Genomic DNA, 20,462 nt, shown 5'->3' on the forward strand with positions numbered 1-20,462 from the left:
CCGCAGCGCTAGCTTATGATTTAACAGTTAGACGAAGAACAATAGAAAAAGATACAAGACAACATGGACGCTTAGTCAAGGTGTTCGTAGCTGTCAAAAGTATTTGTAAATTTTTTCAAAAACTAGATCGTTATTATTTAATATTTAATATTCAAATAGTTCATCAGAGAAATTTTTTTTAATACAAACATTCAAATATTCATAAAAAATGCTAACTGCAGCAGCAAATACGTTGTCCAATAACACAGGAGGGTCTTACAGCAATGACCGACCTTCTGGTGGAACAGGAGATTCAGAATTGGGTACTGATCCAGCTACTGGAGGTTTTTTTCATTCAGATTATAAAAAGTAAGATCATAGAATACAATAAAATATTTATATAAGAAATCATCATTTATCTTAAATGTTTCCATTTAAGTTTCTTTTCTGCCATGCTTATGGGTCATCTGTTTATGCTTTCTTCCTTTACGAATTATTATTTAATTATATAACAAATTTAATCTATTCTATAGGCATGAAGATCTTAAGCAAATGTTAGATAGTAATAAAGATGGACTTAAATTAGAAGCTATGAAACGGATTATAGGCGTATGTATTTTATTTTAATACAAAAAAAAATATTTACTCTAAAATCATTGAATTGTTAACCATACTTTTTTAATGATCATTTGTTTGGTTTAGATGGTTGCCAAAGGACGAGATGCTTCCGATCTTTTTCCAGCAGTGGTAAAAAATGTTGTATCAAAAAATATTGAAGTAAAAAAATTAGTATATGTTTATTTAGTAAGATATGCAGAAGACCAACAGGATTTGGCTTTACTATCAATTTCTACATTTCAAAGAGCTTTAAAAGACCCGAACCAATTGATTCGAGCAAGTGCATTAAGAATTTTGTCTAGTATACGAGTTCCTATGATTGTTCCAATTGTTATGCTGGCTATAAAAGATTCTGCAAGTGATATGTCACCATACGTTAGAAAGACTGCTGCTCATGCAATACCTAAACTATATTCTCTAGATCCAGAACAAAAAGATGAGTTGATTAGTGTGATAGAAAAACTGTTATCGGATAAAACGACGTTAGTCGTTGGATCTGCAGTGATGGCTTTTGAAGAAGTTTGTCCAGAAAGAATAGACTTAATCCATAAAAATTATCGAAAACTTTGCAATTTGCTGGTGGATGTTGATGAATGGGGACAAGTAGTGATTGTTAATATGCTAACTCGATATGCAAGAACACAATTTGTTAATCCGAATTTAGATGTGAGTATGACACTAAACGTACTCGTTTATATTCATGATTATTATACTAAAGAAAATTTTCCTACAGGAAACCGAAGAAGATCCAAATCGACCATTTTATGAGTCTGACTCAGACTCCTCCAATGTTAAAAAGCCTAAATTTTCATTGGATACAGATCACAGACTATTACTAAGAAATACTAAACCTCTTTTGCAAAGTCGGAATGCATCAGTAGTTATGTCTGTGGCTCAATTATATCATCATGTAGCACCTCGCAGTGAAGTGATCATAGCTGCCAAAGCATTGATCCGATTATTGAGAAGTCATCGAGAAGTTCAAAGTATAGTTCTTCATTGTATAGCTAGTATATCTATTTCAAGAAAGGTAACGTAAGTATTTGCGAATCGAGTAACTTTCGCAAAGCTTTTTTAACTAATACAATTTTAAAAATTTATCTGTTTGCATATATTAAATATTGTTTTACTCTTCAGGGAATGTTTGAGCCATTTCTTAAATCATTCTTTGTCAGAACATCCGATCCAACTCATATAAAATTATTGAAATTGGATATACTTACTAACTTAGCAACCGAAACAAGTATAGGAGTAATATTGAGAGAATTTCAGACATACATTTCTAGCAGTGATAAAGAATTTGTTGGTGCTAGTATTCAAGCAATCGGCAGATGTGCAAGTAACATTAAAGAAGTTACAGATACGTGTTTAAATGGATTAGTGTCGCTATTAAGTAATAGAGACGGTAAAATAATTCACATAATGGTTAATAGTTAAGTTCATGAACTCTTGTATTTATGTATAATTTAATATTACTTGTGACCAAATATTTCGTATAATAACTTGAAAAACTTTTTTTTATCAAATACACGAGTTTGTAAACTTATAAATCATTGCTTTTTTACATTTTAGTTATTCTAAATATTTTTTTTTTTTTATATATAGAAGTTGTTGTCGCAGAAAGTGTTGTTGTAATAAAAAAACTTCTGCAAACTCAGCCTAATGAACATAAAGATATTATAGCACACATGGCCAAGTTGATGGATTTCATAACAGTTCCTCAAGCAAGAGCTTCAATTCTATGGCTACTAGGAGAATACTCAGATCGTGTGCCTAAAATAGCTCCAGACGTACTTCGAAAAATGGCAAAAAGTTTTACGAATGAAAAAGATATCGTTAAATTACAAGTTTTAAATTTAGCAGTGAAATTATGCTTGAATAATCCTGAACAGACAAAATTATTTTGCCAATATGTCTTTCAACTTGCCAAATATGATCAAAATTATGATATTAGAGATCGAGCACGATTTCTTCGACATTTTATATTCGATGAAAATAATTCTGAAAATAAACTTCCACAATATGCTAAGAAAATATTCTTTGCTCCAAAACCAGCACCAACTCTTTCGTCTCGTTTTAAAGGCTCTCAATATCAGTTAGGTACTTTATCTCACTATCTTGACATGCCTTGTGCTGGATATCGACCATTGCCTGATTTTCCTGACGTTGCACCGAATCCTTCTGTTCGAGATATTGCAGAACCAGTGCCAACTCATGAGCTGCGAGAAAAACGATATAGTAGAAAGGAAAAGAAAGTTAAAGAAAAAGCATTTTACAGCGACGATGAAAGTACTCCTGCTGATGGTAAATTTCTTAATTATTTTTGCGATAATTATGAGCATGATCAATTATGATTAACGTGTGTATAATAAAATAAGGTCAAGTTGAGAGTAATTCACCAATTAACTACTAAAGTAGGTTTGTGTTACTTAAGAATTAAATTAATTTTTATTTATAGAATCCGAAGATGAATCGTCAGAAAGTTCTTCAGAGGACTCTTCTGGTTCCGAGGATAGTAATTCTTCCAATTATTCATCAGGATCAGAAAAATCTGAAGATAGGTCAATTAAAAAAATAAAGAACACTGAGAAATCAGAAACATCAAATAGTGAATCGAACTCAGACGAGTCTGAATCCGAAGAGGAAAGTGAAGACTCGTCAGAAAGTGAAGCTGAATTAAAAAAACCTGAACCAGAAGTCCATGTTAAGAAAGAACCGGTTAAAGATAAACCGAAGAACAATCTCGATTTGCTTTTAGATTTAGATGATGGTAATTACACACTTCGAAATAATTTTTTTTAACCATTTAAAATTTACAGTCTCCTATACAGTATACAATTAATTAAATTTTTTCAGTAATTCCAATGACTCCTGTTATGACACCGAGTTTAGGAGGATTTTTAACTCCAATAAATGTAATGAATATTAATGGTATAACAGAAGTATCAGCATCTTTCACGCCATTAAAAAAAACGGAACATTTAAATAAAATTTCTGGACGAGGATTAAAAGTAGAATCACGTTTCACAAGATGTCAACATTTAGTTAGTGCAGCTTTTGTTAACATTGAATTAACATTTACAAATGAAAGCACTGAAATTATCAATAATATTAGAGTTGGTTCAAAGAATTTATCTGGAGGAATGATGATTCATGATTTTTCACCCATTTCGACAATACCATTAAATGCTACTGTATCATCAACACTAGGAGTTAATTATAATGATTCCACACAACCAGCAAAATTTAATATTGAATTTACCATAAATGATGAGACTCATTCATGTCCTATTAATTTGAAAGCTCCTGTTGGAGAAATTATTCGCGCTGTCCAGCTTTCTGAATCTATGTTTACAACTGAAAAAGATAAATTGAAAGGCATGAATGAACATAATACGAAATTAACATTTACAGGAACAAAAAAAGAACTTGTACAGAAAGTGTATGAAGTTGCTAATTTAGCTTTAATTTCTAATGAAGAGGATTCATTGAGGTAAGAAACTTAGGTAAAATTATAAATAATAAACATAAATATGATATAAATACCTTATTATCACTATTGTTATTTTAGATTTGCAGCTCATACACTGACTTCTAAATCTCTTGCACTGATTACAGTAAAATTGTTGGATAATCAACAAATTGAAATAAGTGTAAATTGTGAAAAAATGGTTATAGGATCAATGTTACTCAATGAAATTAAAGGGTATTTGCAGTAAAAATATTGATAAGGAATTTAAAAGTTATAAAGTTTATGGTTAAATAATTAAAGTAAAAACAAATGTTAATATTTGTAATATTGAATTTCTAGAATGAGTTATGCCACGTCGATTCCATTTCATTCCAGAAAAATTTTACAGTTGGATAAATGTATATTTATACTTCTTCGATACTTCGGTAATGAACGAAAAATCCATTTCACAAAATGAACTATTTTCTTTAATAAATACTCACTACTAATTTTTCCCTGACTTTTTCAAATTAAACCAAATCAATTTAGCCGATCCTTCAATGCCTCCATTTTCAATTTCCCAAAAAGATAATCGAAATTCTTTATGTTTAGATAAAAATTTATGCAACAATCGTAACATCCCTTCTGATATGGGCTTTGAAAATCCAATATCATCATTTGGATAGTTTTCAATTACATTATATAAAATTTCTAATCCTAATCCTTTATTTCTAAATTTTGATCTAATGTAGGCTGTATCTAATGTATTCATTGAGTATGCATAAGGAGTATTGAATATTTTAGTTCCTGTGAAAATAATTTTATACAAAAAATATTTACTGAGTTATATTTTCTAACAAAAAACTTAATTCAAATATATTCAATCAAGTCTTAAATAATTTACCTTTTCGTTTGACCGTATAAAATCCAACAGGTATTCCTTGTTTCCACCTTAAATAAATATCATCTGTTTCATCAGCACAATCGTAAATTGATTCGAATTTATCCTTGACTGGATGATCCATTTCAGGATAAATGATTTGACTTAGAATATAGTAAACAATTTTGTCTCGATCGCTGTTAGCCTATAATTATTTAATATAATAATCAATTGAATATAATCAATATAGACATATTAAAACAAAATAGTCGTTTATTATTACTTTTTTCCATCCATTTTCATTATAAGTATTAACAGTAGTATCAATATTAATGATTATATGTTTTTCAGTAACTCCAATAAAGGTTTTGCAAATCTTACAATTTATTCGTTGAACATTTTTAATGTTATCAATCAATTTTATATTAAGTTGTTGTAAATAAATCGATTGAAATTGATTGCATCTGTTTTCATAACAAAATCAGTATCAATGAACATTTTAAAAAAAAAAAATTTTATAATTACCTTTTACAAAACATGGTTCAAAACGATGATAATTTTATATTGATCAAATATGGTGATAATCAATTGTAATACAGTATATGCATTCAATCGCTATCTTTGAGAATGGCAAGTACAAACGTTTATCAATGTGATGTACAATTGGATAGATTAATGCGATAATGACGTATCAAGTAAGTAGTTCTATGATATACCACTTAAACGTTGTGAATACTAGTTAACATTTGTATCAATTCACATTTAACAATAATTTTTTTTAATTTCAACAAAATGAATAAAAAACATATGTATAAATATAATTATCGAATAAGTATCAAATAATATTAGAAACGAATAAATTTAAAAACGATAATCGGCTTCAAGGTCAGACCCATCATCAAATGAATCATCAGAATCAAAATCTTGTTCAAGAGCCGGGAAAACTATCTCATCATCCTCGTCTTCTTCTTCATAAACAACACCTTGATAAAGTTTCTGAAAGCATTTAGATTGAGGATTTTGATAATGAAAGTACGGCATACTTCTACTCAATTGTGCACCACATGTCCAACAAAAATAAGTGTTACATTTGTTGCAGGTCATTTTATTACAACCGTCCAGTTTCTGAAATTAAAAATAGTAATACGCAAAATGTAAGTCAAAATTTTATTTTAACAAAATAATTACCTCAATAGCTGCTTTACAATGGGGACAATTTCGACTATTGTTGTGTAACCAATTTTCAGATAAAATATTTTCTACAAGGAATTTTAATTTTTGACCATAACGATTTTCTAATTGCTTTTTTTGTTCTTGAGACCCGTTAAGATACTCATTAACGAGCTTTTGTTTATCTCCTATACAAAATAAAATTTCAAAATTAATTAATTAAATCAAATATGTAGTTTTAAATATATGTGAATAGAATCATAAATAAAGTATTTAAAAAATTACCAAGTGCAATTTTACAAGGCTCTATTCCATGATAAACCATTTTACAATAAATACAAAAAACATAGTTACAAGCTGGGCAGCTTGCCATTTTTTCATTTGGTTCTTTGCTGACAGGGTACTGACAGTGACGCCTAGGGCAGTAAACAATATCCAGCATTGTATCTAAAGTGGTTGTGAGTAATATAGAATCATACTTTGCAAATAACTCTGGGCTAACTAAGTCTTTGATTTGTCCTGGAAGAGCTTCCGATTTACATTTATCTTCTGGACAACAAATGTTCATAACAGAGCCGTCTTTTATTCTGACTTCTAAGTATCCAGCAATACAGTCTTTACAAAAAATGTGTAAACAAGGTTTAAATTGTGTACATGATTCTCCAGACTTATCTGTAAAACATATTTTACAAGTATAAAAATTTTTCTTAAATTCAATTTCCATCCTCTTCTCATTATAATCCAATAAAGTCTGTAAAAGATTCTCGTTTGATGATCGACTAACAATTGCTCTGTTATCAAATCTGGAATATCGTTTTGTATTTTTTTGTTTTCTATGTAATAAATTCTTCTTTACACCTCTTTTGTGATTTCTATCAATTTGATCTGTATGAGGTTTTTTGATTTCATTTGGCTCCTGTTTACATTCTGATATTTTTTTATAGTAAGTATATGCATCTGTAATATCCAGACAATTCTGTATTTTTAAGAAATCAAATAGATCATTTTGAAGAAAAGCTGTCCATGTAAAAATAATTTCTTGACCTCTATTATTTTGCCACAATCGGTCTAATTTTCTACATAATTTAGATAATGAAGTCAAACGCAACCAAGGGCAACATAATGTAAATTCAGGTGGAGATTCATGTGGATAATTATGAGGTAATGTGACATGTAAAACAATTGGAGGTAGATGAGCAATTGGTACTTTCTCCACGGGATCTTCTTTATTTCTTCTATCTTTATAGATTAAGCAATAATCATCTAACAACGATGTAAATATTTTCAGGACACAGTGAAATTGTCCATCGATATCGTGGAACGAAAACTCTTCATCGTTATAAATACTTTGCAATGCAATTATTTCATCTTTTTGTTGTTCATTCGGCATTTTCTGTAAAAAATTATATTAATAATATAAATTAGAAACTACATCTTTATATCATTTCTTCATATTAAATCAATAATTTTTACTTACATATCTGATAAAAATATATAGAAGTAGTACCTTTATATTATACACAGAGGTTATTAATTATTGGTGAGTTGCAATTGAAAATGAGCCAGTACATTTATAAACACAAGATTTGAAAATTAAAGATTACTTGTGAATATTTGTTTAAAATGACAACTCATTTTGATTAAAAAAATATTAAATTACTCTTTGGACATAACTTTACGTAAAATTTAGAATGACAGCACATGTAGAAATTTACAAAGGAGAAGAAATCGTGTTTTTGTAAAGAATGTTGTAACCAAATAATAATAATACTCGGATAATTTCCAATGCATTTTTCGCTATAAGTACATACATATGTAGAAATCGCGACATCTGTAATCGTCAAAAAGCGGTTCAAGCTGAAGTTATCTGACAGCCAATTCAGCCGCTCAACATCAAAATTTTTAGAAAATCCTTATTACTTTTTGCTTCTGCTGGACAAAAGTGTTATATATTGTTTATTTCTAGTTATATTGTTTATGATTCTTATAAATAATTATATTAAGTATTGCATAATTTACAAAGAATCATACAATTTCAAATACATTTTTATTTTGATTATAATAAATAAAATCAAGTAGTAAATTTAAGGCATTCATTATTATTATGAAACAAGTGTTTATGAACTTTATATTATTTGTAAGTTTTCATTTGTATTACTACGTCTTAAGATTTATACATGTTTCATTTATCAATAATAAAAAAGTTTATTCTCAATAGCATGTTTACAGGTTACTTCATCTTGTACTTTTGCAGCTAATGAACAATTATTACATTATGTTAATGATAAAGTCTCTAGTGGTTCCTTCAAATATTACAGCTTGATGTATGATGGAGTAATAAAAATTATTCTACTATCTAAGTAGGTACATATATATTCATTCTAATTGTTTTTTTCAAAGAGTAAATATTATTCATTATATTCCGATTTGCTTCACTCAGGAAAGGTGATGCAGATTTATATATATCTCAATTAACTAGTAAACCAACATACGAACCTGATCAATATTGTATTCAATCAACAACTTGTGGGGATGATATCATATTAATACCACAAAAGTTCGTACTTATTCCACAGCATATCAGTAACTTGAAAAAATATACATTTGTAACTGAGAATAGTAAATTATATTTTAGTTTTAAACGTCCTGTCAGCATTGGAGTATACGGTCATCCATCTCATGAAACGAGTCAATACTATCTCATAGTTTATCATATATCTCTTTCTGCTGATGAAGATTTTGATGAACAAAGTCATATAAATAATTTAGAATTTCATCCTCGTAAAAAGGTACAATAATAATTTCTCAGGTACATCAATGCTATCATTAATATTTAATCTTTTTAGGTTACCAAAAAATCATTTGTATTAACTTTTTTGTGGACATTATTAGACGAATTGATTCAAGTGTTATTTTAAGAAAGATTGAAAGAAGCAATAAGCCATTGTAATCATGCTTGAATACGAAAATCAAATGTTTTTAGAAGTGCTCCAAGATGATGGACTTGTCATCACAGCCAAGTACCATCATTACTTCTCTTTTTAATTTTTTTATTTTAATATGATTTTCATTACATTAAGAAACTTTTCATAGGGGGCTAGGATTAGAAACAGTATTTATAAATATTTTAAAGGTATATTTAGATCCAGGAAATTTAGTGATCGTTCTTGGTACTCTAGATTATGATGAACAATATTTTATTGATAAATTAAAAGCAATGAATGTTCCAATGTTACCAAAAATTGTTACTGCTCAAAATACATCCAATGAAAGGTTTGAAAAATTAAATAATTAGATTATATCTTTTATACTATCGTTGAATTTTTACACATTTTCAGGGAAATAATGTATCTTGAAGGAGGTGTACTATTTATATCTGGTCGAATATTAGTTGTAGATTTATTGAAAAATCGTGTTCCTTTAAATTTAGTAACGGGGATATTAGTTTATAGAGCTCATGGAATCTTGAATAATTACCAAGAAGCTTTTGCTTTACGATTATACAGACAAAACAATAAAGTAAGTATTACAATTAAGATAGTTTTGAATTTTATGAATATTAATGATAATAAAAATTAATGAGAAATATTAAAAAGTAATTTATAATTAGAGCTGAAGATCATTATTAATTATATGGTAATTTTAATTGTAGAAAGGATTTATTAAAGCATTCACCAATTCCGCCTTGGCTTTTATGATGGGTTTTACTCAGGTAGAACGTGTAATGAAAGCGTTATTCGTGAAAGAATTATATCTATGGCCACGATTTCATACAGTAGTGAGCAGTAGTTTATCAAAACATAAACCAGAAGTCATAGAATTACATGCAAAATTAACCCATAAAATGTTACTTATTCAAACGGCTCTTCTTGATATCATGAACTTTATTGTTAAAGAATTAAAAAGACTTAATAAGTATTTAGATCTAGATGAATTATCAGTTGAAAATGCGATTGCTAAAAAATTTCATAAGCAATTACAGTCGCAGTTAGATCCGATCTGGCATCAACTAGGATCTAGTACAAAGCAGCTGGTTGCTGATCTTAAATTACTTGGATATTTTCTAGGGTAGGCCATTAAAAAAATTGTAATAAATATTATTATAAATTTATTTTTATATTCATGGTAAAAAAAAATTAATTTTAAATTATTATTTCACAGGCAATTAACTCAGGAAAATTCAGTTGCTTTTTATGCGATGATTAATCGTCTTAGAACTGTTGAATATGCAATGAAAGGTAGTGGATGGTTAATTTTAGATGCTGTTGATGATTTATTTGTTCATGCCAAAAGCCGTGTTTACAATAATAAGAATGGTAATATTTTATTTTTTATGAATTTCAAATAATAACATTTTTTCACTAATGCGAGATATTTTTAAGTAGAGCTCAGTCCAGAACCATGTCCAAAATGGACCGCTTTGAGTGAAATTCTTGGCGAAATTCGATTGGAAATAAATAAAAAGAAAAATAACTCAGAAAGTGCTAAAAAAGTATTGATTATCGTTTATGATGGAAGAACAGTAGTCCAATTGAAGAATTATTTAACAATGGGAGCTGGTCAATATTTGCTTTATGAAGCAATAAGACGTTTAAAAAAAAATGAACCAGTAAAGCCAAGGTAAAAACTTAATTTCTTTCTCTTAATTGCATATGGACTCTTTATTAATGTAATAATCAATATTTTCATTTTTTAGTAGCAGTACTGACAAAGGAAAAGTACTAGAAAATAAAGGCAATTCAGAGAATCAGGAAATAGAGGAGGATTTAAACCATGATAGTTACGTACTTACTTTTTCACAGAAGCCTCTAGAAGAACCTAAGGAATCTGAAAGGAAGAATGATCCTGAGGAAAATTGTAAAAATTATTTTGAAGAATGTTCACTGGTAATTATTCTTCTAGTGAAAATGATAGTTTTTTCTTTATTTTCTCTTTAATTTTTTGTCAGATTGAAAATTATGATACTTCAAGTTTGTCAAATTTTGAAGATCCAATCATCGTTATTCAATATGTTAAGAAAGGTGGAGATCCTCTAGCTCTCCAAAGGATTTTATATGAATCAACGCCAGGTTTTGTAATAATGTATGGTGCTGATATTTCATCGATTCGTCAGCTGGAGGTTTTTAAGAATATAGCTCTTAAATTTTGAATGAATAAGAACTTTATGATCATTTTTCTAATTAAAATTTTCTCTAGGTTTATCAAAATAATAATCCATCAATATTGCTAAAAATATTTTTCCTTATTTACGGAGGTTCTGTAGAAGAACAGGGATATTTAACATCTCTCCGTAGAGAGAAGGAAGCTTTCGAGAAATTAATTCATACAAAAGCGGTAAATTTATTCAACTATTTATCCAATTAACTTATCCGCCAGCGACAATGATGAAGGAATCCTATAAATATTTCATCCACCAGCTTCGTTGTTCCTTGTCAACCCTATTCATTCTAACAAAGAGATTCAAAATGAAGATTTTCCTTTAAATAAATAAGACTTTTTCATTCTTTTAATAATAAAATTTAACAATAGGTATTATAATAAAATATTGAAAATTAATTTACAGACAATGGTGGTGCCGACAGATCAAGATGGGAAAATGGAAGGTAGTGCAACAATTGAAGAAGAAACAGTAGAACAAAGTTCTCGTAAAGGTGGCCTTGGAGGCAATTCAAATAAAATAATTCATAAAGTGATCGTAGATATCCGAGAATTTCGTAGTGAATTACCTGCACTATTGCATAAACGAGGCATAGAAATAGAACCGGTAACATTAGTGGTACGTAATTAGAATTTTTTTACGAGCGTTGACTAATGAGCTTATTATCATGTAACCATCTATTAATTAAGTAATGTCTATTCGCGTTATGTCTAATAATAGATAGGAGATTATATTCTTACACCAGAAATTTGTGTCGAAAGAAAAAGCATATCTGATCTTATTATGTCCTTAAATTCTGGAAGATTATACAATCAAGCAATTTCTATGACTCGCCATTATGAAAAACCCATGCTCCTTATAGAATTTGATCAAAATAAATCATTTTGTTTACAGGTAATTTCATTGTTTTCTTTTATTTTGTCTGATTTTTTATCAATTAATTAAAATATAAATAAATATATTTTAGGGTAATTACTATGTCAGCAGAGATATGAAAAGCTCAGACGTCACTGCTAAATTACAATTACTCACATTACATTTTCCTAAATTAAAAATTGTTTGGTCACCAAGCCCCACAGCTACATCTCAGTTATTTGAGGAACTAAAGCAAGGTAAAGGACAACCAGATGGCCAAGTAGCCGCACAAATTGGTCTAGAAGAAGATACAGATGATAAAAAAATAATGAGTGAACAATATAATACTCAAATTCATGATTTAATTGCTAAATTACCTGGAGTTCATTCAAAAAATTTACGAAGTATTTTGCATAAAGGCGTTTCACTCGATAATATATCAAAATTAACAGAGGTTTATAGTTTTTTATTATAATGTGACTTCTCCCATTTTGTTTATATAACTTATCTTCAACGATGATAGATAATATTTAATTTATTTCATTATAGGAAGAATTAGAAGATTTAATGGGGAATAAAGTTAATGCGACAATGTTGTACAATGCGTTACATAAAAAATATAAACCAGAAGAAACTAGTAAGGGACCAGTAAGTAAAGCCGCAACTAAAGTACGTACTAAAGGATTATTTTCTTCTAAAAAATAATGTTCTTTCTTTTAAATTAAAAAAAAGTGAGATTTAGATCAAAAAATTCACTTAAATTTTTTTGATCCACTTATACAATCAATGATTTATTAATTAAAAACTATAAATTAATTCAATAAATATGTATTTTCATAATTAATTCATCAATATAGAATAAGATAAATGTTTTTATACTTTTCATAATTGCTATGAACATCCCCTAGAAATAATTAAATCATGATTAATACCTTGGGTAAAAAATCTATTAGTTACGGTGAGTATTTGAGAAAATGAAATTTAATTTACATTTCTATGTCATTTTCATCGTCACTATTGGAATCCAAGTGATAAAGAAATGAATCCGTTTCAAACATGGGAAAGTAAAATCTGTTAAGAAAAAAAGTAGATGTGTAACTCTTTCTATTATACATAACCAGGTGAAAATTCTATTGGAACTTACTCAGGTTGATTCCAGACTCTCGCTGCCGGTATTTTAAAATGATCTTTGCTTTTCATATGTTCCAGTATATTATCAGATTCTTTGTCACAGTAAACACATTTTTTCTCGTATATTTGTTTTCTTATATAATTTACCACTTTTATCTATTAATAAACAAAAGCTTAAAGATTAAAAAATGCTTTAAATATTGGTTGGTTATTGTTTCTTTCAAATATTGATTAGTTTTTTTTGTAAATCAGAATTAAAATTACCTTTTCGTAAAAATTTAAATTTTTTGTTGATCTCTCAAAATCAAAATCGTGCTCTGTTTTCATATGATCAAGTATAGCTGACAACTCTGAAGTTATTTCTGAACAAAATAAACAGGTTACTCCGATACTTTCATCATTCCAATCACTCCATGAATTGTCTTCATCTTCATTGTCACTAAATCCGGTAGATTCTTCTGCATCATCAGATGCATTCTGCTGAAATAAGAAAAATATTTATAAATTAATTGATAAAATTTTTAGAAGATGAATACTTTCATTCTAAAATTATACCTGTCTTCTTCTCCACGTGTTTTCTGGTTCTAAATAATTTGTAATATAAAATTGATCATAAGTTCTATTGTTAGGGTTTATACGTTTGTGCAATTTTTTTCTCATGTGTTCCTTTAAAACAGTTCGATCCTTGAAAATTTTTTCACAGTAAATGCAAATTAAACTGGAAATGACAAAAGAGAATTTTCAGTTTTATTTAAATTTTTATGCTTCAGAGTAACGTGTGTCTTTTTTGTATTAATAATAGAAGTTATTATAATAAAATAACGTTACTTTTATCTCAGAATAAGATAAAGGTAATGTATGGAAATAGGTCGACACATTTTTATATAAAACAGAGAAACATTTCCGTGTGAAATATTCGTATTTCACATTATTCATATAAATAAACTCTTACTTTTCAATGTTATATTGAATTTTATTCAAGAACTTGTCAATAAAAACCAAGTTATCCACTTTTCCAAGTTGTAAATTATGTTTTTCTGATAGATGCTTTAAATATGTAGCTCTTAAACCGTTAAATTCCATTCTACAAAACATGCAACCACGTTTAAAATTTGTATCAGTTCTTTCTTGAGATTGCTGAGCGAGTGCCCACTCCTAGAATAATTAATTATAATGTTTAATTATCAAAGTAACTATATCATTTAAGGAAAATATAAAAACGACGTTTACCAATTTCACCCTTCGTAATTCATCTCGGAGTGTTTTATCTTCTGTTATACAATCGGACAATAAATAATATACTTCATTTTTACTAGGCTTCCCATCTGGAGTACAATCCATTAACATTGTTGTGCAGAAAGTTGTTAATGGTTCGTCTTTCATTTTTATCCTCCAGTAATGGATATAACTTGAAGTCATAAATAGAGAATAATTATTCATTACTGTTAGGATGGTTTATTATTAGTAAAGTTTTAGAATACCTTCTTAAGCTAGCAATTTTCCAAACATCTCCAATGATTAGTCGATGTTCTTCAAACAAGTGCGACAAAAATACTTTCTCATTTGTTGGGAGAATAAAAGTGAGATTACATAGTAAACATGGTGATTCACCTGGATCATTTTCTATTCCAACAAACTGAGTTTTTAGATGAACTGTCGATTCAACATTAGTTTCACTTTTTTTTTTATTTACAGTGTTATCTGTCAAATGAATTAATATTATTGTTTGTGAATAAATTTAGGTATAACAATATTATCGACTAGTTTTTTTTGTTATAATATTATATTAGTCAAACCTGCTGTTGTCATTTTGTTTTAAAATAGTAGTTGAAAAATTGAATATGTTAATCTATATAATGATGATAATTTATATAAATAAATTCACTATTTTGTGCAATATCTGTTTTTGACTCACATTATTATTTTTAGGTTATAATTTACGTTGGCGGGTCTTTTTGAAATCTATCAAGTGAATTCCTGAATACAAGAGTAACTTGAATAACTATAATAAATTTTATCAAGTAAACATTTTTCATAATTCAATTTGGTTGAGTTAGGAGTAAATAAATGTGAGTGTTTATTTTCTTGATGAATTTTATTTAAATGTAAATTTTCTCTTTACAATTTAAAACATTTTATATCTTATATACTAGTAAAAGTTTGATGATGAATTCGATAAAAAATTCATTTATTTACATGGTTAATTATATTTAATAGATATTGTATACATATATTCAAAAAAAGTCGTACAGTCAACTACTGTTGATGATAATAGTATTTTTTAATTCGATTTTCATATTCGAATTTTATTGCAGCTGGATATTTAATCAAATTTTTGATTTTTCGCTTTATTTTTATGTAATCCATATAACAGCATCAAATGACACATATGCAAACCTGCACTACTCCAAACAGTACTTGGATATACATTCCAACACAATTCAATAATTCCCAAAATAACAATTCTTGTAACAGGTAAATAATGTGTGCACCATGCAATATAAGGAAGAGTATGATAGTACCAAAGATAAAATTGGTAATGTAAAGATCGACTAAAAACCATTCCAAGAAAATTGGAAGCAAATAATGGTCCAATAAATAACTGACTGAGAGTCGACATATCGACTTGAGTATCTTTCTTCATTTGAGACTTTAATTCTTTACCAATCATTTTTAATTTAGCATAACATCGCATGTAAGTCATCCAGCTGGGAATGAAGTAGACAATTGATGCCAGGTGTAAACATAATAGAGCTACATGAAACGTAGAATTAAGAAAGATTTCTTCAGGAATAATTCTCCAATTTACAGTCCATTTATATTCAAAAACGCGTCCAAAATTAAATGCTGCTGCTATATAAGAATAAGGATTTGTCAATAAAAATGGCAGTCCTAATATCACTTGAACAGTGCCACAAACTGCTAAATGAAACATTGTTTTTAATAATCCTAGATTGCATAAATACGCTATCAGTAATGCTGGAGCAAATAGTAATATGTTCATTTTCACTGACACAGCTAAACTATACATCACACTTCCCCAAAACCATCGGTCATCTAGAAAAGCATTTAAACTTGCAAATAAAAATATCATAGCAATAGAATCATTGAACAATCTCAGTACAAATATTGAATGGACTCGGTATGATGTACAAAAGATTAAAATTAGTACATAAGGAGGTACTTTTTTCGTTTTGGCATAAATACGGAACACTTGAATTAATAATGTAATGTAGAGTAAAGCAAACACATATTGGCCTGCTCTGATGTCTTCTCCATGAGATGTAAAGTAATAGAGAATTGTATAAATGTAAACAAAACCAGCTGGATACACTAACGGCCCAGTATCTCCTTTTAATTTAGCATAATTTAGCGTTCCATTAAGAAATCCTTCAACCTGTTGCATATAAGCTCTCCAATCAATCTCTGTATAGGAAACATTATGAATTACTAGGATGTTCAAAACAATTTCCACTATCACAAATACTCCAGCAATAAGTGCCAACTTTTTGGGATCAGTCAAGTATGATAATAACTCAGATAATTGATTTAATTTCGCGTATTTCTTAATCCAACTTGATAAACTCTTAAAATTTTTTCCAGATGTTTGAATAGCTCTCTTTTCCTTGTGAGCTGCCATCATGTTTATTCTACCTTTACAAATCTGGGTAGGCTCGTTTTTTTTAGACAAGCTCAGACCCCCGGCCACACTGACATCTCCACAATAATCGCCTCCCTGGGTTAGATAATTTTGTAGAGGGACCTGTAAAATGAAAAATACCAGAATGGAGACCCCTTGTGAAACATACTTTAATAGTTTGCTCGATCGGTTTTTCAGATATTCTGGCAAACTATATCACTTTTAATCATTATTAGTTATTAAATTATTTAATAATTTTTGAATTGGTCAACACTATATATTTTTTTGATTGATTAAAAAATCAATAATTATGAAAACAAAATCTCCTTTTACTAAATGTGTAATAAAATATATTGTAAGATAAATAAGATTGAGTTATATTTATTTTCAACATTTTTTAATTGAAAAAAAAAAAAAAAAACAATTATTTTCTTTCAAAAATAATTTTATGCGTTAAATTATATGAATATTATTTTTAATATATTTACCTTCTTATTTCTTTTAGTTTATTGTCTCAGTATTTTTCACTTTTATAGTGGAGCAAATGTATTTTTTTATTTTTTAATAAAATTTTTAAAAATAATTAATTGTGAGAGGTTATAATTTTGATACGTTCAAAATTTGAATTAGTTAGGAACTTTTAAATTAAAAAATCAATAGTTTCTAATTAACTAGTTATAGAATTAAATATTTTAATTAAAAAAAAAAATTCATTAAAAGCTTAAAAGCATACTTTAATTTATTTAATTAAATAAAAATGTATAGTGTTATGGTTCATTTTGATCATCCATAACAGTTAACTGAAGTTGGCATGCGCAAGTGTGTGAGCGTTAGCAAAGTACTAGCGAGTTCTCAAAAAGACCGTAGTTCTCACGGTGGCGCTAGAATCTGAACAAAAGAGAATGTACGATGGTGTCTCGACGCCTCCGTAATTGTCAATAACTCGGCTTAACAAAAAATTACGTATATTTCAACGAAATAAAATAGAATATTATTTTACATAAATATCAAATAAAAGTTCGAGTTACCATATATATTGTGTAATTATTATTTAACCATTTTTTAATACGAAATTAAGTGAACTTAATTCTCCAGTTGTCGGTTATTCGTTTGTTGTCTTGGCTTTCATACTGACAAACTGGGGTCTCGACAAAAAAAAGTGTTGTGAAGTTATTCATTTCCAAAAATACCATTTTTAAATGACTTAGAAGTGTTCTCGGGACATTTAATGATAGTGTTAAGAGATATATTCTTATTTTCCTAATTAATTGTTAATGTATTATAAATAGTAATACTACAACTTTAAGTAAGCATTTGGAGTAAGAATAAGCTGTTAGAAAAAAAAAAAAAAGAAAAAAGAGTGAAAAATTCCAAATCTTTCAATTAATATCTTGAAATCAATTATCCGGCATTAATAGCAGCATACGAATGCAGCCTTGTATTGTTAGCACGTATTAAGATGTGAGTATATCTACTATTTAATTGATTAAAAATGAAGTCAAGCGTCTCTAGGATAGCCACAAGAACAATAGATATAGATAATAATAGATAATCTACGTAATTTATTATATACTACATAAAAATATTTGGTCTATATAAATAATTGCCATAATTCATTGTATTCCTATTAAAATTCACTGAATATTGATAAACTTTCTTTCTAATTAATTACTATAATAGAGGTTTAATTTGCACATCAATAGTAATTTAATTAACTGTCAGTAAACAGATAAGTTTAATTGCCTCAATTTTCGTTCTCTATTTATTGCATTTGTTGTTCAATCAATCGAAAAATAAAATCATAAAATAATTATTCATTTATTGGGTTTCGGATACAAACGAAAACCCTAAATGTCTAATTATAATTAAATTGCAGTTATAGTTGATCTAAACATCAATTATTTATCAATATGAAGTAAGACATTCTCAATAAGTTTTTTCATTCATGAAATCATTAATTTCTTATTTCAAAGAAGCATTTTTTGTCTAGATTATGAGACAAAACGAGTATATAATTTTAAAAATATCCTGTAGAAGAGTCTAATCATTTCTAATAATTAGAAAAATTGAAACAAAAAATTAAAAAATTCATTCAGCTAATGGTTTGAGTTTTTGAATGTTGGAATGAAGTGAATGCTTGTTAATATCATTTTTATAATATCCTCTAGCAATTGTTGGAATGTATACAAAACACTTCATTTTGTTAATTATCCAGTATATTCTAGTGTAACGAATTCATTCATTCAATAACACTCATTTCTCAACGTTACGAGATGATTTAATTTTTATTTATGTTTTATGAATTATCAAGATTTATTTTGGGATAATTTCTTAATAAATTGGAATACATATGTGACAGTTATTTACCTGTCGCGTATTAGGAGCAATTGAAAGCTATGAATCGATACTGCAATTTCGTCTCATCGACATCATATCCGTCCTTTATAATTGGGCAGATTGAAACACGCGAGAGTACAGGACGAGGCTGCAATTGCTATGCTATATGGGTGAGAGACGTGAGTCACATGTATGGCCTCGAATGATACATCATGGATTCTTTATTACAGTTATTGATGTACAACCGCTAGTGCGTTTTATAACATAATGGTACAAGTTGTAAGTTTGAATCTTCAATTCAATACTACAATTCCTCTTCTAGCATGAAATTGAAGTAGATATACTTTACGTTTCACTGGTTATTACAGACTGAACATTTTTCTCAGCTACATAAATCAATTTTTGTCACTCACATTACCATCAGCATTATTTAAAGTTTTTTTTGCCTTTTTGGTTACACTCCAGCTATAGCCACTTGAAAATATCTAGCGCGGTTTTAAGAATCAGCTGACAGCACACAATCAATGATTCTATCGATGTTCGACGATATTGTGGTGTAATGGTGTTAGTGGTCAACCACAAAATATCGACACTAGGTATTATTAGTTGATTTGAGAAATTTATAAATGTTGAATTAAAAACTACGATTTTATTGTGAAATTTCATGTGAAATAGCAATACAATTATTGACAATTGTTTAAGAAATATTGTTGATGTCTGTTTTTATTCTTTGAAGAAGAAAAAAGTCAAGAGATTAAATTGTTTTAATTAGTTTGATGCATTTATAAAAACATTTATTCATATGATATTAGAAGCATATTTGACTGACGTTCTTAAATGACATGTACAATTTACTATGTACGTGCCTCAATTATCCTAATTAATTTAATAACAATTAGCAGAACTGGTATTTAGAGATATGGAAAGTGGAATCATTTTCAATATCATGTGATATGTATTTTTACTAACAGACAATATTGTCATTTAATTTATAATCAATTTAATTTGGCTACTATCGAATATTTAAAACAATTTTTACATAAACTTTTCAAACAATGAATCAATATATAATCTCATTAGATGATATTTCAAATAAAATGAAACATTAGAAATAAATTCATTTTAAAACATGTATTATTATTTCATTGTATTTCTCAATATCTTTTTAATTAAAGTAAAGCAATTGAGCTTCATTATTTTTAATTGAAAAAAAGAAAATTTTCGAGCAACATATGACTCATCT

At 28.1% G+C, this 20,462-nt stretch overlaps 8 protein-coding genes across 14 annotated transcripts in view; 4 read left to right on the plus strand and 4 right to left on the minus strand.

Moving 5' to 3' along the window:
- The first annotated feature begins 17 nt into the window (after nt 1-17).
- Nucleotides 18-4,560, plus strand: rb (adaptor related protein complex 3 subunit ruby). The gene is made up of 9 exons (XM_035087353.1): nt 18-348; nt 513-588; nt 682-1,263; nt 1,331-1,627; nt 1,735-2,002; nt 2,203-2,901; nt 3,056-3,367; nt 3,454-4,090; nt 4,169-4,560. The coding sequence occupies exons 1-9, from the start codon at nt 209-211 to the stop codon at nt 4,314-4,316; spliced, it is 3,159 nt and encodes a 1,052-aa protein (XP_034943244.1). The 5' UTR covers nt 18-208; the 3' UTR covers nt 4,317-4,560.
- Nucleotides 4,130-5,590, minus strand: LOC118069325 (soluble lamin-associated protein of 75 kDa-like). Its single transcript, XM_035087363.1, has 4 exons — nt 5,454-5,590; nt 5,212-5,392; nt 4,953-5,133; nt 4,130-4,855 (listed from the first exon to the last, which is right to left on the minus strand). Exons 1-4 carry the CDS (start codon nt 5,465-5,467, stop codon nt 4,554-4,556), a joined length of 678 nt encoding a protein of 225 aa, XP_034943254.1. The 5' UTR covers nt 5,468-5,590; the 3' UTR covers nt 4,130-4,553.
- Nucleotides 5,591-5,683: 93 nt separating this feature from the next.
- Nucleotides 5,684-7,873, minus strand: LOC118069323 (E3 ubiquitin-protein ligase RNF14-like). 2 transcript variants are annotated; one of them, XM_035087360.1, is made up of 4 exons: nt 7,606-7,873; nt 6,384-7,491; nt 6,117-6,286; nt 5,684-6,053 (listed from the first exon to the last, which is right to left on the minus strand). In XM_035087360.1, exons 2-4 carry the CDS (start codon nt 7,486-7,488, stop codon nt 5,790-5,792), a joined length of 1,539 nt encoding a protein of 512 aa, XP_034943251.1. In that variant the 5' UTR covers nt 7,489-7,491; nt 7,606-7,873; the 3' UTR covers nt 5,684-5,789. The 2 variants fall into 2 exon arrangements, with proteins under 2 accessions (XP_034943251.1, XP_034943250.1); XM_035087359.1 differs by having other exon boundaries at nt 7,576-7,872.
- Nucleotides 7,791-8,896, plus strand: LOC118069292 (UPF0669 protein C6orf120 homolog). Its single transcript, XM_035087289.1, has 4 exons — nt 7,791-8,235; nt 8,328-8,458; nt 8,539-8,655; nt 8,734-8,896. The coding sequence occupies exons 1-4, from the start codon at nt 8,203-8,205 to the stop codon at nt 8,894-8,896; spliced, it is 444 nt and encodes a 147-aa protein (XP_034943180.1). The 5' UTR covers nt 7,791-8,202.
- Nucleotides 8,748-12,915, plus strand: mei-9 (DNA repair endonuclease XPF mei-9). Of its 4 annotated transcripts, none has more exons than XM_035087355.1 (14): nt 8,748-8,887; nt 8,945-9,118; nt 9,192-9,371; nt 9,437-9,617; nt 9,751-10,166; nt 10,260-10,414; nt 10,484-10,718; nt 10,798-10,984; nt 11,047-11,217; nt 11,295-11,432; nt 11,662-11,874; nt 11,977-12,150; nt 12,224-12,565; nt 12,661-12,915. In XM_035087355.1, the coding sequence occupies exons 2-14, from the start codon at nt 9,051-9,053 to the stop codon at nt 12,814-12,816; spliced, it is 2,616 nt and encodes an 871-aa protein (XP_034943246.1). In that variant the 5' UTR covers nt 8,748-8,887; nt 8,945-9,050; the 3' UTR covers nt 12,817-12,915. The 4 variants fall into 4 exon arrangements, with proteins under 4 accessions (XP_034943246.1, XP_034943245.1, XP_034943247.1 ...); XM_035087354.1 differs by having other exon boundaries at nt 10,795-10,984; nt 12,661-12,914; XM_035087356.1 differs by having other exon boundaries at nt 10,795-10,984; nt 12,224-12,368; nt 12,661-12,814.
- Nucleotides 12,916-12,927: 12 nt separating this feature from the next.
- LOC118069324 (zinc finger protein 277) lies at nt 12,928-15,194 on the minus strand. Of its 2 annotated transcripts, none has more exons than XM_035087362.1 (9): nt 15,039-15,194; nt 14,724-14,943; nt 14,473-14,650; nt 14,195-14,397; nt 13,798-13,960; nt 13,507-13,719; nt 13,256-13,398; nt 13,102-13,182; nt 12,928-13,015 (listed from the first exon to the last, which is right to left on the minus strand). In XM_035087362.1, exons 1-9 carry the CDS (start codon nt 15,049-15,051, stop codon nt 13,003-13,005), a joined length of 1,227 nt encoding a protein of 408 aa, XP_034943253.1. In that variant the 5' UTR covers nt 15,052-15,194; the 3' UTR covers nt 12,928-13,002. The 2 variants fall into 2 exon arrangements, with proteins under 2 accessions (XP_034943253.1, XP_034943252.1); XM_035087361.1 differs by having other exon boundaries at nt 13,507-13,722.
- Nucleotides 15,195-15,365: 171 nt separating this feature from the next.
- On the minus strand, nt 15,366-17,429 carry Alg3 (Alg3, alpha-1,3- mannosyltransferase). The gene is made up of 2 exons (XM_035087235.1): nt 17,371-17,429; nt 15,366-17,005 (listed from the first exon to the last, which is right to left on the minus strand). The coding sequence occupies exon 2, from the start codon at nt 16,883-16,885 to the stop codon at nt 15,566-15,568; it is 1,320 nt and encodes a 439-aa protein (XP_034943126.1). The 5' UTR covers nt 16,886-17,005; nt 17,371-17,429; the 3' UTR covers nt 15,366-15,565.
- Nucleotides 17,430-17,768: 339 nt separating this feature from the next.
- trc (Serine/threonine-protein kinase tricornered) overlaps nt 17,769-20,462 on the plus strand; it is a 32,446-nt gene continuing 29,752 nt past the window's right edge. The window contains exons 1-2 of one of the 2 annotated variants that reach the window (XM_035087096.1): nt 17,769-18,343; nt 19,685-19,815. Coding sequence is in view for 1 of the 2 variants with exons in the window: in XM_035087094.1 (XP_034942985.1) it covers nt 18,342-18,343 (2 nt within the window). In the remaining variant the exon portion in view is untranslated. The remainder of the gene's footprint in view (nt 18,344-19,684; nt 19,816-20,462) is intronic. The other variant, XM_035087094.1, reaches the window with a different exon arrangement.

The sequence above is a fragment of the Chelonus insularis genome, unplaced genomic scaffold (assembly GCF_013357705.1).
Source record: "Chelonus insularis isolate UGA/USDA-ARS -01 unplaced genomic scaffold, ASM1335770v1 contig_406_pilon, whole genome shotgun sequence".
Lineage (NCBI taxonomy): Eukaryota > Metazoa > Arthropoda > Insecta > Hymenoptera > Braconidae > Chelonus > Chelonus insularis.

Bases quoted from the DNA above. Each gene is read 5' to 3' on its own strand.
- rb (XM_035087353.1), top strand. From the start codon at position 209: ATGCTAACTGCAGCAGCAAATACGTTGTCCAATAACACAGGAGGGTCT. The intron at 349-512 runs GTAAGATCATAG...TCTATTCTATAG, and splicing joins TTTCATTCAGATTATAAAAA to GCATGAAGATCTTAAGCAAA. The intron at 589-681 runs GTATGTATTTTA...TGTTTGGTTTAG, and splicing joins CTATGAAACGGATTATAGGC to ATGGTTGCCAAAGGACGAGA.
- Alg3 (XM_035087235.1), bottom strand. From the start codon at position 16,885: ATGATGGCAGCTCACAAGGAAAAGAGAGCTATTCAAACATCTGGAAAA.
- LOC118069323 (XM_035087360.1), bottom strand. From the start codon at position 7,488: ATGCCGAATGAACAACAAAAAGATGAAATAATTGCATTGCAAAGTATT. The intron at 6,287-6,383 runs GTAATTTTTTAA...TATTTTGTATAG, and splicing joins GCCTTGTAAAATTGCACTTG to GAGATAAACAAAAGCTCGTT. The intron at 6,054-6,116 runs GTAATTATTTTG...TTTTAATTTCAG, and splicing joins ATTGTAAAGCAGCTATTGAG to AAACTGGACGGTTGTAATAA.
- LOC118069292 (XM_035087289.1), top strand. From the start codon at position 8,203: ATGAAACAAGTGTTTATGAACTTTATATTATTT. The intron at 8,459-8,538 runs GTAGGTACATAT...TGCTTCACTCAG, and splicing joins AAAATTATTCTACTATCTAA to GAAAGGTGATGCAGATTTAT. The intron at 8,656-8,733 runs GTTCGTACTTAT...ATTATATTTTAG, and splicing joins ATCATATTAATACCACAAAA to TTTTAAACGTCCTGTCAGCA.
- LOC118069325 (XM_035087363.1), bottom strand. The intron at 5,134-5,211 runs GTAATAATAAAC...AAATAATTATAG, and splicing joins ATGAAAATGGATGGAAAAAA to GCTAACAGCGATCGAGACAA. The intron at 4,856-4,952 runs GTAAATTATTTA...TTATTTTCACAG, and splicing joins TTATACGGTCAAACGAAAAG to GAACTAAAATATTCAATACT.
- LOC118069324 (XM_035087361.1), bottom strand. The intron at 13,399-13,506 runs GTAATTTTAATT...GTTTATTAATAG, and splicing joins ATTTAAATTTTTACGAAAAG to ATAAAAGTGGTAAATTATAT. The intron at 13,183-13,255 runs GTAAGTTCCAAT...TTTTCTTAACAG, and splicing joins AGAGTCTGGAATCAACCTGA to ATTTTACTTTCCCATGTTTG.
- mei-9 (XM_035087354.1), top strand. From the start codon at position 9,051: ATGCTTGAATACGAAAATCAAATGTTTTTAGAAGTGCTCCAAGATGAT. The intron at 11,433-11,661 runs GTAAATTTATTC...ATTAATTTACAG, and splicing joins AATTAATTCATACAAAAGCG to ACAATGGTGGTGCCGACAGA. The intron at 11,875-11,976 runs GTACGTAATTAG...GTCTAATAATAG, and splicing joins TAGAACCGGTAACATTAGTG to ATAGGAGATTATATTCTTAC.